Source organism: Anomaloglossus baeobatrachus, chromosome 8 (genome assembly GCF_048569485.1).
Source record: "Anomaloglossus baeobatrachus isolate aAnoBae1 chromosome 8, aAnoBae1.hap1, whole genome shotgun sequence".
Lineage (NCBI taxonomy): Eukaryota > Metazoa > Chordata > Amphibia > Anura > Aromobatidae > Anomaloglossus > Anomaloglossus baeobatrachus.
In genome coordinates this window covers 223,295,423-223,310,795 of record NC_134360.1, presented here as the reverse complement: position 1 = coordinate 223,310,795, position 15,373 = coordinate 223,295,423, and the positions used below count along the sequence as shown (strand labels likewise).

Genomic DNA, 15,373 nt, shown 5'->3' with positions numbered 1-15,373 from the left:
CTCAGTTGCTCTGTGCTCGTATCTAGTGATGAGCGGGCACTACCATGCTCGGGCGCTCAGTACTCGTAACTAGGGATGAGTGGGCACTACCATGCTCGGGTGCTCAATACTCGTAACTAGTGATAAGCGAGCACTACCATGCTCGGGTGCTCAGTACCCATAACTAGTGATGAGCGAGCACTACCATGCTCGGATGCTCAGTACTCATAACTAGTGATGAGTGGGCACTACCATGCTCGGGTGCTCAGTACTGGTAACTAGTGATGAGTGGGCACTACCATGCTCGGGTGCTCAGTACTCGTAACTAGTGATGAGTGGGCACTACCATGCTCGGGTGCTCTGTACTCGTAACTAGTGATGAGTGGGCACTACCATGCTCAGGTGCTCAGTACTGGTAACTAGTGATGAGCGGGCACTACCATGCTCGGGTGCTCAGTACTGGTAACTAGTGATGAGTGAGCACTACCATGCTCAGGAGCTCAGTACTCGTAACTAGTGATGAGCGGGCACTACCATGCTCGGGTGCTCTGTACTCGTAACTAGTGATGAGTGGGCACTACCATGCTCGGGTGCTCTGTACTCGTAACTAGTGATGAGTGGGCACTACCATGCTCAGGTGCTCAGTACTGGTAACTAGTGATGAGCGGGCACTACCATGATCGGGTGCTCAGTACTGGTAACTAGTGATGAGTGAGCACTACCATGCTCGGGTGCTCAGTACTGGTAACTAGTGATGAGTGAGCACTACCATGCTCGGGTGCTCAGTACTGGTAACTAGTGATGAGTGAGCACTGCCATGCTCGGGTGCTCTGTACTTGTAACATAGATGAGCGAGCACTACCATGCTCGGGTGCTCAGTACTGGTAACTAGTGATGAGTGAGCACTACCATGCTCGGGTGCTCAGTACTGGTAACTAGTGATGAGTGAGCACTGCCATGCTCGGGTGCTCTGTACTTGTAACATAGATGAGCGAGCACTACCATGCTCGGGTGCTCAGTACTGGTAACTAGTGATGAGTGAGCACTACCATGCTCGGGTGCTCAGTACTGGTAACTAGTGATGAGTGAGCACTGCCATGCTCGGGTGCTCTGTACTTGTAACATAGATGAGCGAGCACTACCATGCTCGGGTGCTCAGTACTTGGAACTACTGAGCACCTGAGCATGGTAGTGCCCGCTCATCACTACTATCCATCTCTTGCCTCAATGTTTCCAGGTCCATATTGTCCTTTCAGTCTGATATAAAAGTTTTTCCACTTTAGATAATTTCTTTTTTTATTAGTTGAGTCATCTACCAATAATCCTATCACATCACCACGGAAGGTCCCTTTGTCGGGAGCTCAGCTAACACCTTGACTGATGACTCATCAGTGATGAGCGAATCTGGCTGTAAATAGATACAAATAGAAGTCATAATCCCTACAGATTTCAGTTAGATCATAGACCAAATATGCTTAAAGTAGATTTGTCCCCAGATTTAATTAGAAAGTATTTTGGACCTGACGAGGCTGGTAATAAAATGTAAGTATAATCCCTTTTGAATGTTGCATTCAATGTCTTCCCACCTGGCTCCTCAGTGTCCCTCCTCTCTGCTGCTGCTGGAATCTCACAGTGCTCAGTACAAGCTGCAGCGGGGCGGTTGGAGGGTGAGTGCCCGCACACTCATGAGCTCTCTCGCTCATTAGGATATTTATGCGTCCATTCTGACATGTAACATAGAATTGTTTTGTGTTATTGTCTTCTACAGAAAGCTTCTTATCCCCTCCTGCTCCGAGCTTTTATGTTTGGTATTAATTGTGATCGATTATTTTCGGTCTACTTGCAGCCTTTGCCTATAGGACAGTAATCACCTTCCAAGACTTGGACGCAGGAACATTTGAGCTTTTGCACCGCACTTCATCTCCTCAGTTACCTATAACTACAAGTTCTGCTGAATTTCAAAAACACCCTTCCTTACAGGAATTTGGCAGCTGTTTTTGTAACCCAATATTACAGATTTTGGAGGAAGAGGTGACTGTCTCTTTTAAAAACCCGCATATTTTTGTGTCCTCTGCAAATCCAACCTCCAATAAAACATTTACTGTTTCGGATTAACCCTCATTATGCAGAGCTAAAGCTTCCAGTTGTAAAGTCAGAATTTTCTCTATATTTTATTATGACCTATAAACAAACCGTAGACACAAAAACAGCTGATGATGCAAAGCAGAGAGCCAGATCAGATCCCGTCGCTCTGGAGCGAAGTCAGACGTAAAGTATGGAAGATTATGGAGGAAATCACTTTCGTTGAGACCTCTGTTAGGTCACAAAAGTTTACGGTGAGTTTTTAAGCCAAATGCAACAACTTAGCAGACCGCACGCTGATCCACAGGAACAAGTTTTCTCGATGCTCCAGGTCTGCAAGTCAACGAGTGTCTGTTCATCCGAAACAGCCGGCTTCTGTGTGGTGCTACAATTTGGGTTAAAAATAACTGTGATGATTACAGGGCACATGGGAATTCGTGAAACATGAAGATGACAGAGTAATCTCCGAAGACGTCCGATCACCAATAACCGCCGATACAACGCAATACCTGAAGTATCAGATTACCCGACCGTTCATGTAGTTTACTCCTAGACCTCCTGCTGAGTTTGCCAAAGTACGAGCCAACGTGTCAAACTTTATTCTATGATTTGAAAAGTTCCAGTTCCAGTCATAACCCCCTAAACAAAACAAAAGTACACATCCAAAGATTTACAGGATCACATTCATTTTAAAGTTGACTTTAGGTGACATCTAAATCTGGTGGTGGTGTGTCCTAAAAAAGGAGGACCAAAAACACAGAAGAATGCTGGCCACCTATCATGGTGCTAAGCAGGTCCATTTTACTATCCAGATCTCCATTGGTGTCATCTGCCATAGAGATACTAAAGGGTGCTTTAGACGCTGCGGCATCGCTAGCGATCTTGTTAGCGATGTGACACGCCAGATCGCAGATAAGATTTGCTGAGATCGCACATAAGTCATTTTTGTAGCGCCAGTCACATGGGCGATCTCGGCAAATCGTATGTGCAATCTGGCGTATTACACCACTAACGAGATCGCTAGTGATGTCGCAGCGTGTAAAGCACCCTTAACTCCATGTATGTAATGGGCTCAACCACTGTGGTAGGAGAAAACTCTTATCACAACATTTTAGCCCCTTAGATGCCGCTGTTAATAGTAACAGTGGCATTTAGGCGGTTGGCAATGTCAGGGAGTCCCCCTGTGTGCAAGCTAAGTGTCCCGGGGTCTGTCAGTATATACAAAACTTTTCTGAAAGGCCACAGAGGCTGCAGCACCATCAAGAAGGGGCACCACTAACCAGACAACACCATGAAGAGCAAGAAGATCTCCAAACAACACCATGAAGACCAAGAATCTGTAGACAACACCATGAAGACCAAGAATCTCCAGACAACACCATGAAGACCAAGGAGATCTCCAAAAGACACCAAGCAGATCTCCAAACAACATCATGAAGACCAAGGAGATCTCCAAACAACACCAAAAAGACCAAGGAGATCTCCAAACAACACCATGAATACCAAGGAGATCTCCAAACAACACTATGAAAACCAAGGAGATCTCCAAACTACACCATGAATACCAAGAGATCTCTAAACAACACCATGATGACCAAGGAGATCTCCAAACATCACCATGAATACCAAGCAGATCTCCAAACTACACCATGAACACCAAGGAGATCTCTAAACAACACCATGATGACCAAGGAGATCTCCAAACATCACCATGAATACCAAGCAGATCTCCAAACTACACCATGAACACCAAGGAGATCTCTAAACAACACCATGATGACCAAGGAGATCTCCAAACATCACCATGAATACCAAGCAGATCTCCAAACTACACCATGAACACCAAGGAGATCTCTAAACAACACCATGATGACCAAGGAGATCTCCAAACATCACCATGAAGACCAAGGAGATCTCTAAACAACACCACAAGGGCCCAAGAGATCTCCAAACAACACCATGAGGACCAAAGAGATCTCCAAACAGGTCAGAGACAAAGTAAGAAGAAATACAAGTCAGGGTTGGATTCTAAAAAAATATCCTAATCTCTGATGATCCCCGGAGCACCATCAAATCCATTATCATGAAATGGAAAGGACATGGTACCCCAACAAACCTGGCAAGAGAGGGCTGCCCACCAAAACTCTCAGCCAGGGCAAGGTGTGCATTTATCAGAGAGGCAGCATAGATAGCAAACACTGTACATGTTTAGCGGACTTTGCCAACGGAAAGTTGGACAGAGTGAGCCATCACCTTCTCCTGTGATCCTTGATGCAAATTTCCAGCTTGTTACTTGCTATCTGGAGAGAGAAGTCCCACACAATAGCAGTGACTGATTATTTTATGCATGTGATCATGGTCATTTTTCCTCTTAGATAATGAATGATGGGGCATGCAGACTTTTAACATGCCCAATTCTTTGTCTCAAAAGAGGTTATCTGCCTCAGAGGTGTTTGGTTCACTCTCCTCCTCCGATAAAAAAACATATAGAGGACTAAAAAGGAATAGCGTGGATCTAGAACTTTAATTTTTTGAGTTGATCAGACTAAAGGCCCCGTTACACGCAACAACGTATCTAACAATATATCGCCGGGGTCACGGATTCCGTGACGCACATCCGGCATCGTTAGCAACGTCGTTGCGTGTGACACCAATTAACGATCAAAAATACTCACCTTATCGTTGATCGTTAAGACGTCGTTCATTTTCAAAAAATCGTTGATTGTTGCAGGATGGAGGTTGTTCGTCGTTCCCGAGGCAGCACACATCGCTACGTGTGACACCCCGGGAACGACGAACTACAGCTTACCTGCGGCCGCCGGCAATGAGGAGGGAAGGAAGTGGGCGGGATGTTACGGCTGCTCATCTCCGCTTCTATTAGGTGGCCGCTTAGTGACGCCGCTGTGACGCCGCACGAACCGCCCCCTTAGAAAGGAGGCGGTTCGCCGGCAACAGCGATGTCGCTAGACAGGTAAGTCCGTGTGACGGCTCCTAACGATTTTGTGTGCCACGGGCAGCGATTTGCCCGTGACGCACAAACGACGGGGGCGGGTGCTTTCACCAGCGATATCACTAGCGATGTCGCTGCGTGTAACGCTCCCTATATGATCTCCAGACTATGAGGACACTGGAAAAAAAAGGAACTATGGTGCTTGGACCCCAAATTCTACCGGCCCATTGGTGGCACATGCACCGGATTCGGCTTTCCGTAGAGCTGCATTTTACAAGGTAAGAAACACACAGTAGCAAATTTCTCATTGAAAGCAATGGGTTACGGCACATCTGAGCTCTTGCAGTGCGCTGTTAAACAATCCTCTTAATCTTACTTAAATCAAAAATGCTCCAATAAAACACTGGAGAATATTAATAAAAAAGGAATGTTGTACTCACGAGAATGATGAGACAGGCCGGCCCAATAAAACTCCATATAAAATTATTCTCCGTGCTCAGCCAACATCTTCAAAATAAATAAAACATCACAACATTAATAATTTATCCTGTTGGGGAAAAAAAATACATCTGAAAACCAAGTGCTACAATGTACATACACTTACACTTTATCTGTGCCGTAATACTTGTATCCCAACACGGCCGAAATTCCTACGACGACGGCCGGGCTGCAGTAGCCAAAAATGTAAAAGTTCTTGTGTAGGAAACCTCGATTGTAAATGACTCCCACCACAATGAGATACAGGTGAATCCCTTCAATGCACATCCAAGCAAACGCAGCGAGGAAGAAGTAATGGAGCGATCCGGCAATGACGGCACAAAGAACCTGGAATACAGCGGGCACAAAGCGGATTGCAGTCAGCACCTTCACATTACTCTTACTTTTTGGTTGATACACTGAATATTTTAGAAGTATTTGCTCACAATTCTTACTTTATGCTTTTCTGATGCAGTTTTTGCTATGCTCAGCGCTTATATTATTATGAAGAATTCCGTGCACTGTTGCCAATTCTGCAATGCTCACAGATGATATATCGAGTAGTGTTGAGCGGACCCGAACTGTAAAAGTCCGGATCCGCGCGATTTCAGGTTCCGATCCGGGTCCGACCTGGACCCGGGAATCCGGCTGCACGATCCGGGTTCGGGATTTTTTTTTTTCCTCTCTCTCTCTCTCTCTTTCTCTCTCTCTCTCCTCTCTCTCTCCCCTCTCTCCTCTCTCTCTCTCCTCTCTCTCTCTCTTCTCTCTCTCTCTCTCTCCTCTCTCTCTCCTCTCTCTCCCCTCTCTCCTCTCTCTCTCTCTCCCTCTCTCCCCCCCCTCTCTCTCTCTCCTCTCTCTCCCCTCTCTCCTCTCTCTCTCTTCTCTCTCTCTCTCCCTCTCTCTCTCCCCTCTCTCTCTCCTCTCTCTCTTTCTCTCCTCTCTCTCTCTCTCTCTCCTCTCTCTCTCCTCTCTCTCTCTCCTCTCTCTCTCTCCTCTCTCTCTCCTCTCTCTCCTCTCTCTCTCTTCTCTCTCTCTCTCCCTCTCTCTCTCCCCTCTCTCTCTCCTCTCTCTCTTTCTCTCCTCTCTCTCTCTTTCTCTCTCTCTCTCTCTCTCCCCCCCTCTCTCTCTCTCTCCTCTCTCTCTCCTCTCTCTCCCCTCTCTCCTCTCTCTCTCTTCTCTCTCTCTCTCCCTCTCTCTCTCCCCTCTCTCTCTCCTCTCTCTTCTCTCTCTCCTCTCTCTCTCCTCTCTCTCTCTCTCTCTCCTCTCTCTCTCCTCTCTCTCTCCTCTCTCTCTTCTCTCTCTCCTCTCTCCCTCTCTCTCTCCCCCCTCTCTCTCCTCTCTCTCTCTCTTCCCTCCTCTCTCTTCTCTCTCCTCTCCTCTCTCTCTCCTCTCTCTCTGTCGTCCCCGGATCCGCTCCCCCATTGACTTACATTGGTCCGGATTCCGGATCGGATCCGGACTTCTTTCACAACCCGCGACGGATCCGCCGGACCCGGATTATGAGCAATCCGCTCAGCTCTAATATCGAGTGAATGATTTTGCTTTTGTATCTGGTCACATTTCAATATGTTAGGTGTAAACTAAAGAGGAGCAACTTGATTTCATGCAAATTGAATTTGCATAAAATTTCAGTAAATTTACAAGACCTGAAAAGTTTGAACAAATTGCACCTCAACACAAGAAAATTGCTACAAAAGTTGCACACCATCATTTTACAGATTGCAGAATATTGCGTCAGCTAGAAAAGGCTCCCATGACCTTGGACGCAGATATTCAGCTTCCTCAAAATGTCTTGCCGCAGTTGACAGGGTCTGGGGGGTTACTCGTTACCGGGCCGGTGCAGGAAGTGGGATGTCACAGCGACTAGGCCCGGTTCCGTGACCCCGGCGGTGTCAATCAATGGTGGTGCTGGTAGTTTTTCGTGACGCCACCTGTGGTGTGCGGCTATGATATGGGAGCAGCCGCTGCAAGGGGTTTTCCTCTGAGGGCCGGTGGTAGTGCAGCTAGGTTGGTATAGCTCTCCACAGGCAGAGCTCAGGCCCACAGGGAGATTGGGAGTAGTAGTCCACTCTAATGAAGGAGCGCGGGGTGCGGGAAGGATTTTAAGACATAGCGGTTGCAGTTTAAGTTCTTAACTCATTGAGATGTCACTGCCTTTGGACTGCTGGACTCCGCTGTGATGGGCCCCAGCCGATCCCGGATAGTTCGGAAGCCAGAACCGGTGTTGCTGTCTGTGAGTCCTTCCTCCTGCGCTGTGTGGTGTGAGTCCCTGCGGCCTGAAGCCTTGCGAGGACCCAAGTCCTTGAACAAACCCCGTTCCTGTCCCGTATAGCAGGCAGTGTGAGTCCGTTACTGGTGTCGCTCTGTTGTCATGACTCTTGGCTCTATATTCTGCTGTGTCCCGGACGCTTTGTGTGGGCCAGAAGACTTTAAATCCTCTGACCGGCGGATTCTGCTCGCGGGACGGGAAGAGCCCACAGCCTAGGGCTACGCACCTTGTTCTATGCGCCCAGTCCTGAGGGAGCTATGGCGCAGCTCTCCCCTCAGTGACCGAGTCCTCCTGCGTCTCACTTTTGTGCTGTGTCCTTGCTAGACTGTCTGAGTGTGTGAGTGTCTGTCGCCTCGCTCCCCTGTGTCAAGCTCCTCCCATAGGGTTCCTGAACTAGTGAGCAGAGGGTCCACTACATTAGTGATGGCCACCCCCCAATATCTCTACCCTAGCCCAGTCCCAGTTAGAGGGCATCTAACTGTGTGTTGTGATGTATTGTGGCGGTTTTACCAGTGATTACCTCCTCTTTATCCGGGATGAATACTGCACCTCTGGTGAGGTGCAGTACCTTGTAACCTTGTGGCGACTGAAGCCTCAGGGGCGCCACATTATTACATCACATGGTATAGCATAGCCAATCAGGAAGGACTACCATAGCCTATATAAAAGCTGAGGCAGGGAATGCAGTTACCATTTTAGGATGATTCTGGATTGTAACAAGACACTAGATCTTACAGCTGAACCATAGAGGTAGACTAAATCCGGGAACACTGAATTAACATTCTAGATAGTGTGTGACGTTTCAGCAGTGAAGAGTGGCGACCATCTGTTTATCCATAGCCAGATATGTAGAGGTCATTTGGATATTACTGAGGCTGTTTGCATTAAAGAGCTTGAAAGGGTTTGGATACAGTCCTATGAGACCCCAGAGTGTTACTTGCATCTATCCAGGACAATTGGAGAACATCTCTTCTGCGTTGTGCTGTCGATGGGTGTGCGACTGTCACTGTCCTGTTGAATGAAAGCCGGTTCCTCGCAGGTAGGCAGTGAGCAGCTGGCTGTCAATCAGCATGACGTCAACAGTCGCGCACCTGTCAACAGAGCAGAGTTGAAAATAGACCATCAATGTGACGTTAGCGGAAGCAACAGAATCACCTGGGTTGAGCAGTCTGTGACCTCTCTGAGCCGGTAGAAAATGGCGCCACACAGAATCGGCAGCTAGTTATGCACTACCGGCCTGTTAGCTCTAAGGCACATAGTAAAAAATAAATAACTGGTCCTTTAACAATAGTTCCTCAAGTTTCATAGGAAAGTAACACGGGGAGCTGGAAGGTTTTTATCACTATAAATGGGACAGATTGGTGTTTCCAATAATCGTACTGAAGAATACGCATGTCATCCTCTCCCAGCCAGAATCGGCGGATTAGGAACAATGAGCCGATTTATGAGGACTGCTGTCTCTCATGTCCCGCTGAAACTGAAATTAAAGTTGCTGCATTATTAAGATGTTTGTGGTGATATAGGAGCCAAAATGAATTCAGTAGGCGACTTATAAGATAATTGTGATTAGTCAATCCTTGGGAGATCAGCGAGTTGCGTTATGCAGTCGTAGGAAGTGGTCGAGCTCCCCTTCTCTATTGTTTTAGGTTAATTGTCCGTGTTGCCAGAGTAATGTGTTTTTGTCACCAAGTACGCTGTTACAGTACGTAGTAGAGTTGCTGAAGCTGTTTGTGAAGCACAGGTCCTCGATGTAGCAGAGCCGGGACCAGGTAGCTGCCGAATCCACCTAGCGGTTGGGTAGGAGCAGCGTGAGATTAGATGTTAAGTAAGATAGGAGGAGGAGTGGTAGATGGCCAGTGGGTTGGTTAGACAAATGAGCCTTGGGGGGAGTCATTTCTGCAGAAGGACTAATCAGAGAACCCTGAGGAAACCTCCTAAAGGTCCAGATGCTGCAGCCCATCCCGACGGGCCAAGGGAAGTCTTCCAACTAGACAGCTGTCAGGGCTCAGAAGCAGACAGCGGTAAGAATACGAGTGAGGGAACAGAGGCACAGGTGCCCAGCAGCTTGCGGACTAGTTCCAAGACATCGGGATAGGTCGACAGAGAGTGCCGCAGAGAAAATGGCGGCAGATCCATAGGTGCGAGGCCATAACCGTGAAAAGTAAAATAAACCGCTCAACTTGGCCCGAGTGATGGGTAAAGAAGAATAGAAGGACGGCCATGAGCTACACAGCAGGATGCATTAGCAGTCTTTGACTACACACTCAGTTGTGCTGGTTGCACATATGGGACTCCTCTGTAAACCATGAGGTGGGCAGGTCAGGAGTCTCGGCCCCTGAAGCTGGTAAGGAGCAGGCAAATTTTTGTTGGTTTTCGTCCTCTTCCAGTTGTTTTGTGCATGTTGTGCTCCATTCTGCTGGAATGCGGAAATCTTAAGCAGGTGACAACTCCACACCTGCACCATGGACACTGCCCTGACTCCCATTGACTTTGCCATTGCCCTGAGAAGATTGGTCCTTTGTTCCAAAGACTTTGCCCTTCCCCTCAAGGACATTGCCTCAGTGAACGCTACCCGTACCCAGTGCCCCGAGGCACTGTTCTACAGCAGGGACTTGCATCTGCAGAGAGGGAGGAGGAGGAGGAAGGTACTAGTAGACCTTGAGAAATGGGTCCGGGAACTGATCCCCAATGCAGAGTGGCCCACACTACCTAACGGTCAGGTAGGAGCAGCTGGAGAGTAGATGTTAGATAAGATAGGAGAAGGAGTGACAGATGGCCAGTAGGTTAATTAGAAAGACGGGCCATGTGGGGAGTTAGTTCTGTAGAAGGGTTCATAGATTAAAGATGCGACATTGAGTAAAGGCCGCTAAGGGAACCCTGAGGTAACCTTCTAAATGTCAAGAGCCTACGGCTCACCGCAACGGGCCCAGGGAAGTCTTCCGACTAGACAGCCATCAGGGCCCAGAGGCGGATAGCGGTGAGAATACGAGAGAGAGAACAGAGGCACAGGTGCCCGGCAACTTGTGGATTAGTTCCAAGATAGCAGGATAGGCCGAGAGAGAGTACCACAGAGAAAACAGCAGCAGAGCCGTAGTTGTGAAGCCATGTCTGTCATAACCGTGAAAAGGAAAATAAACTGTTGAAGTTTTGGTTTGCCAAATGAACTTGCTTATCTACTGAGTCTACAACTGGGATCGGCTGCGAGATGATTTACCCCAACCCGGAGGACATAGTAAGTGTCACACAGCCCACCTGAAGACCTACACACACTGACTCTCTCTGGTGTAGGAGTATGGAGCCCCCATGGCCCGGCGTCCGTTCCATCCTACACAATGTCTTTTTCTCTTGCCTCAGCCACGACACATGCATGCTCAGTCATACCAAGAGTACATGTGTATGGGGGATTAGGAGTAATACCGGAGTAGTAATAGACATCTCAGGTGTACCTCAAGCTTCTTAAAGTGAAGTTGGCAGCTGGTTCATGAACCATGAGCAGCATAAATAAGACCTCCATCGGCAGCGTTATGGCAGCGGTATATGTTTTACTAGGAAACTCTCTGGTGGTTAAGAAAAAAATAATTTTGCAAAGTCGGTCAGGGACTATAGGTCTTGGATGACCAGTCCAATCAGTGGCTTTTCCCTGCCCTGTCCTAGTTGACTGACAGGACTCTGCCAATGTGCATGTAGATAGAAAGAGACCTGTCACCCTCGGGAGCATTGGCGGGGAGAAGCCATTAGTTGGCCGAGTCATTCAACCCATGCAGTCACCAGCCGGCTTGGCAATATATGTTTTGTATGAAACACTGTAGAGTTTTAGAGTAAAACACCCGGACTCTGGTGCATGGTGACGTGGCCCCGGGAGCATAAATGATAGGATACCTTTATGACTTACCCATCGATACTAGATGTATAGCTTTCACGTTCCACATTGGGGAGAAAGAAGGGGAAATAAAATAGATGGTGCGAAGGAAACACAGTACATAGAAAATGATAAGATAGAGATTTCATCGGATGTGGGTCGATTTTTGTGAAATTTTCTGGACCTGGAAATTCAATCAACTTTGCATTAATCGCCACATATGGCCACTGACATTTTACAGATTGCAAAAGACTGCATAATCCAGCAAAGGCTCCCGTAACCTCGGGCATGGCTGGGCTTACAGCTACAACACAAGAGACTATCACAGGCTGTATAAAAGCTGAGGCAGGGAAGGTAGCAGTCATTTTATGGTGAGTCTGGATAGTGAGAGGACGTCACAGCTCAGCCAAAGAGATATGGAAAGAAGCCATAAAACACTATTATCATTTGTGTACCATTAGCCATAAATGTTGAGGTCACTTGTACATTAGAAGGGTTGTATTTGAATTAAAGAGCTTGAAGGGGGGACTATACACAGAGCACGGAGACCTCAGAGTTTTACATACACTGATGAGCAAAAGGGTAACAATGTTTTGATCTTTTGGTTTTCAGGCTCCATATCTCACCATCCTCTATAGCTCTGAGCGTGACACAACCTTCCTTTTATAGATAATCATCTTGGCTTATCATATATAAATGTGACTTCCAGCTATTTAGCATGTGATTAGTTATGCAGATTTTCATCATGTCTCTGCATTGTTACTGTTTTGCTTCTAAAAATCTAAATTTAAATTTTAATATTTTGTTTGTATTTTGTAAATCCACCTTTGGCTTGGACTGGTCAGGTGTCTTCTCCCCATTTTCAGTGTTGGTGTATACTGGTCAGGTCTCTTCTCCACATTCCCAGTGTTGGTGTATACTGGTCAGGTCTCTTCTCCACATTCCCAGTGTTGGTGTATACTGGTCAGGTCTGTTCTCCACATTCCCAGTGTTGGTGTATACTGGTCAGGTCTGTTCTCCACATTCCCAGTGTTGGTGTATACTGGTCAGGTCTGTTCTCCACATTCCCAGTGTTGGTGTATACTGGTCAGGTCACTTCACATTCCCAGTGTTGGTGTATACTGGTCAGGTCTCTTCTCCACATTCCCAGTGTTGGTGTATACTGGTCAGGTCTCTTCACATTCCCAGTGTTGGTGTATACTGATCAGGTCTCTTTTCCACATTCCAAGTGTTGGTGTATACTGATCAGGTCTCTTTTCCACATTCCCAGTGTTGGTGTATACTGATCAGGTCTCTTCTCCACATTCCCAGTGTTGGTGTATACTGGTCAGGTCTCTTCTCCCTGTTCCCAATGTTGGTGTATACTGGTCAGGTCTCTTCTGCATGTTCCCAATGTTAGTGTATACTGGTCAGGTCTCTTCTCCACATTCCCAGTGTTGGTGTATACTGATCAGGTCTCTTCTCCACATTCCCAGTGTTGGTGTATACTGGTCAGGTCTCTTCTCCCTGTTCCCAGTGTTGGTGTATACTGGTCAGGTCTCTTCTCCACGTTCCCAGTGTTGGTGTATACTGGTCAGGTCTCTTCTCCACATTCCCAGTGTTGGTGTATACTGGTCAGGTCTCTTCTACACGTTCCCAATGTTGGTGTATACTGGTCAGGTCTCTTCTGCATGTTCCCAGTATTGGTGTATACTGGTCAGGTCTCTTCTCCATGTTCCCAGTGTCGGTGTATACTGGTCACGTCTCTTCTACATGTTCCCAGTGTTGGTGTATACTGGTCAGGTCTCTTCTCCATGTTCCCAGTGTTGGTGTATACTGGTCAGGTCTCTTCTCCATGTTCCCAGTGTTGGTGTATACTGGTCAGGTCTCTTCTCCATGCTCCCAGTGTTGGTGTATACTGGTCAGGTCTCTTCTACATGTTCCCAGTGTTGGTGTATACTGGTCAGGTCTCTTCTCCACGTTCCCAGTGTTGGTGTATACTGGTCAGGTCTCTTCTCCATGTTCCCAGTGTTGGTGTATACTGGTCAGGTCTCTTCTACACGTTCCCAGTGTTGGTGTATCCTGGTCAGGTCTCTTCTACACGTTCTCAGTGTTGGTGTATACTGGTCAGGTCTCTTCTCCATGTTCCCAGTGTTGGTGTATACTGGTCAGGTCTCTTCTCCATGTTCCCAGTGTTGGTGTATACTGGTCAGGTCTCTTCTCCACGTTCCCAGTGTTGGTGTATACCGGTCAGGTCTCTTCTCCATGTTCCCAGTGTTGGTGTATACTGGTCAGGTCTCTTCTCCATGTTCCCAGTGTTGGTGTATACTGGTCAGGTCTCTTCTACACGTTCCCAGTGTTGGTGTATACTGGTCAGGTCTCTTCTACACGTTCTCAGTGTTGGTGTATACTGGTCAGGTCTCTTCTCCACAATCCCAGTGTTGGTGTATACTGGTCAGGTCTCTTCTCCACATTCCCAGTGTTGGTGTATTCTGGTCACTCTCTTTGGGATGTATACAGCTTTTTCTTCACCCACAAGTGTTGGATTGCGTTGAGGTCTGGGGACTGTGGGGACAATCCAGTTCCTCTGCTTCATAGTCATTGACCCATTTCTTCACCAATCTCGCTGTATGCTTCAGATCGTTGTCCTGCTGGAACACTGTCGTCCTCTTCATACACATAGTACTCGAGTGTATGAAGTAACTCTTCTTGTAGGATCCTCACTTGCAGCTCAGCATTGAGACTATAGATCCCAGTCGAGTATCCAACACCTTTGGCTGTAAACACACCGATATCATCAGGTTTACTCCCCCAAACATGACAGTTCCTTCAATTTCTCGATCCATTTGCCCCCTTTTCCCTTGTTTTTTCCAGACCCATTTGCCCCCATCAGAGCCGTTTATCGACTTTCATCTCATCGTTCCAGATCACCCGTTTCCAATCTTCCACTTTTCTTTCTTCTTTGTAATCTCGAGCTAACACTTCTTATGATGATATTGGAGTTGCGGCTTCTTTACCTTTTTTCGGGCGACCATTCCAGACTTGTGTACCGTCCGTCGCTCGGTGCTTGCATGGACGTCTGTGATCTCACTATTATGAAGCACACGAGCCGCCTCCACTGCCGGGTGTCACCAGAACTGATAGACCTTGTGATGAACGACTTGTTGACTCTGATATCTTGCCTGGACGTCACCTCATGGCTTTTGAATGGATGGATTATTCTTCTACCTGTCATGGCCTCACATGATGCAGTTTGGCAATTTTCTTGGCCGAGAGAGACCGGTATCGAGGAGCTGCATGATGCAGTTTCTGTTTTCTTGTGAAATCTTCTTCATGGCGGCTCCTCGATTCGAACCAGTGATCATTCACTTGGGAATCAAAACAGTAACAATCCAGTCACATGACGAGAATCTGCATAACTGATCGTATACTAATTAGTTGCAAGTCACATTTATATATGAGATAGGCAAGATGATAGTCTATAAAATGAAGGTCGTCTCACAAAGCTGTAGTGGACGCTGAGTTATGGAGCCTGAAAGTCACAAGTGTAAAACATTGTTACCCTTTCGCTCATCTGTGTATTTTCAATTTATTCAAAATATTTGGGCCAATTTCAGGAAATCTTGTGAATTTGAATGTGAAAGTCTTTGCTCATTTCTACTTTGACATTTTTTGTTAGTTTAAGCTCCTCTTAAAATGTTCTGGAAATGTGTAATGTTTTCACACCAGGGTGTTGTATCTATATCCCGGCCCGGAGATGCGAGAACGCAGGTGGATT

At 47.1% G+C, this 15,373-nt stretch overlaps 1 protein-coding gene across 1 annotated transcript in view; it reads right to left on the bottom strand.

Moving 5' to 3' along the window:
- ADGRL4 (adhesion G protein-coupled receptor L4) overlaps positions 1–15,373 on the bottom strand; it is a 290,259-nt gene that overhangs the window by 24,317 nt on the left and 250,569 nt on the right. Inside the window, exons 12-13 of the mRNA XM_075320254.1 lie at positions 5,616–5,836; positions 5,452–5,518 (exon numbers count right to left, since the gene is read on the bottom strand). Of these exons, the coding sequence (XP_075176369.1) occupies positions 5,452–5,518; positions 5,616–5,836 (288 nt within the window). The remainder of the gene's footprint in view (positions 1–5,451; positions 5,519–5,615; positions 5,837–15,373) is intronic.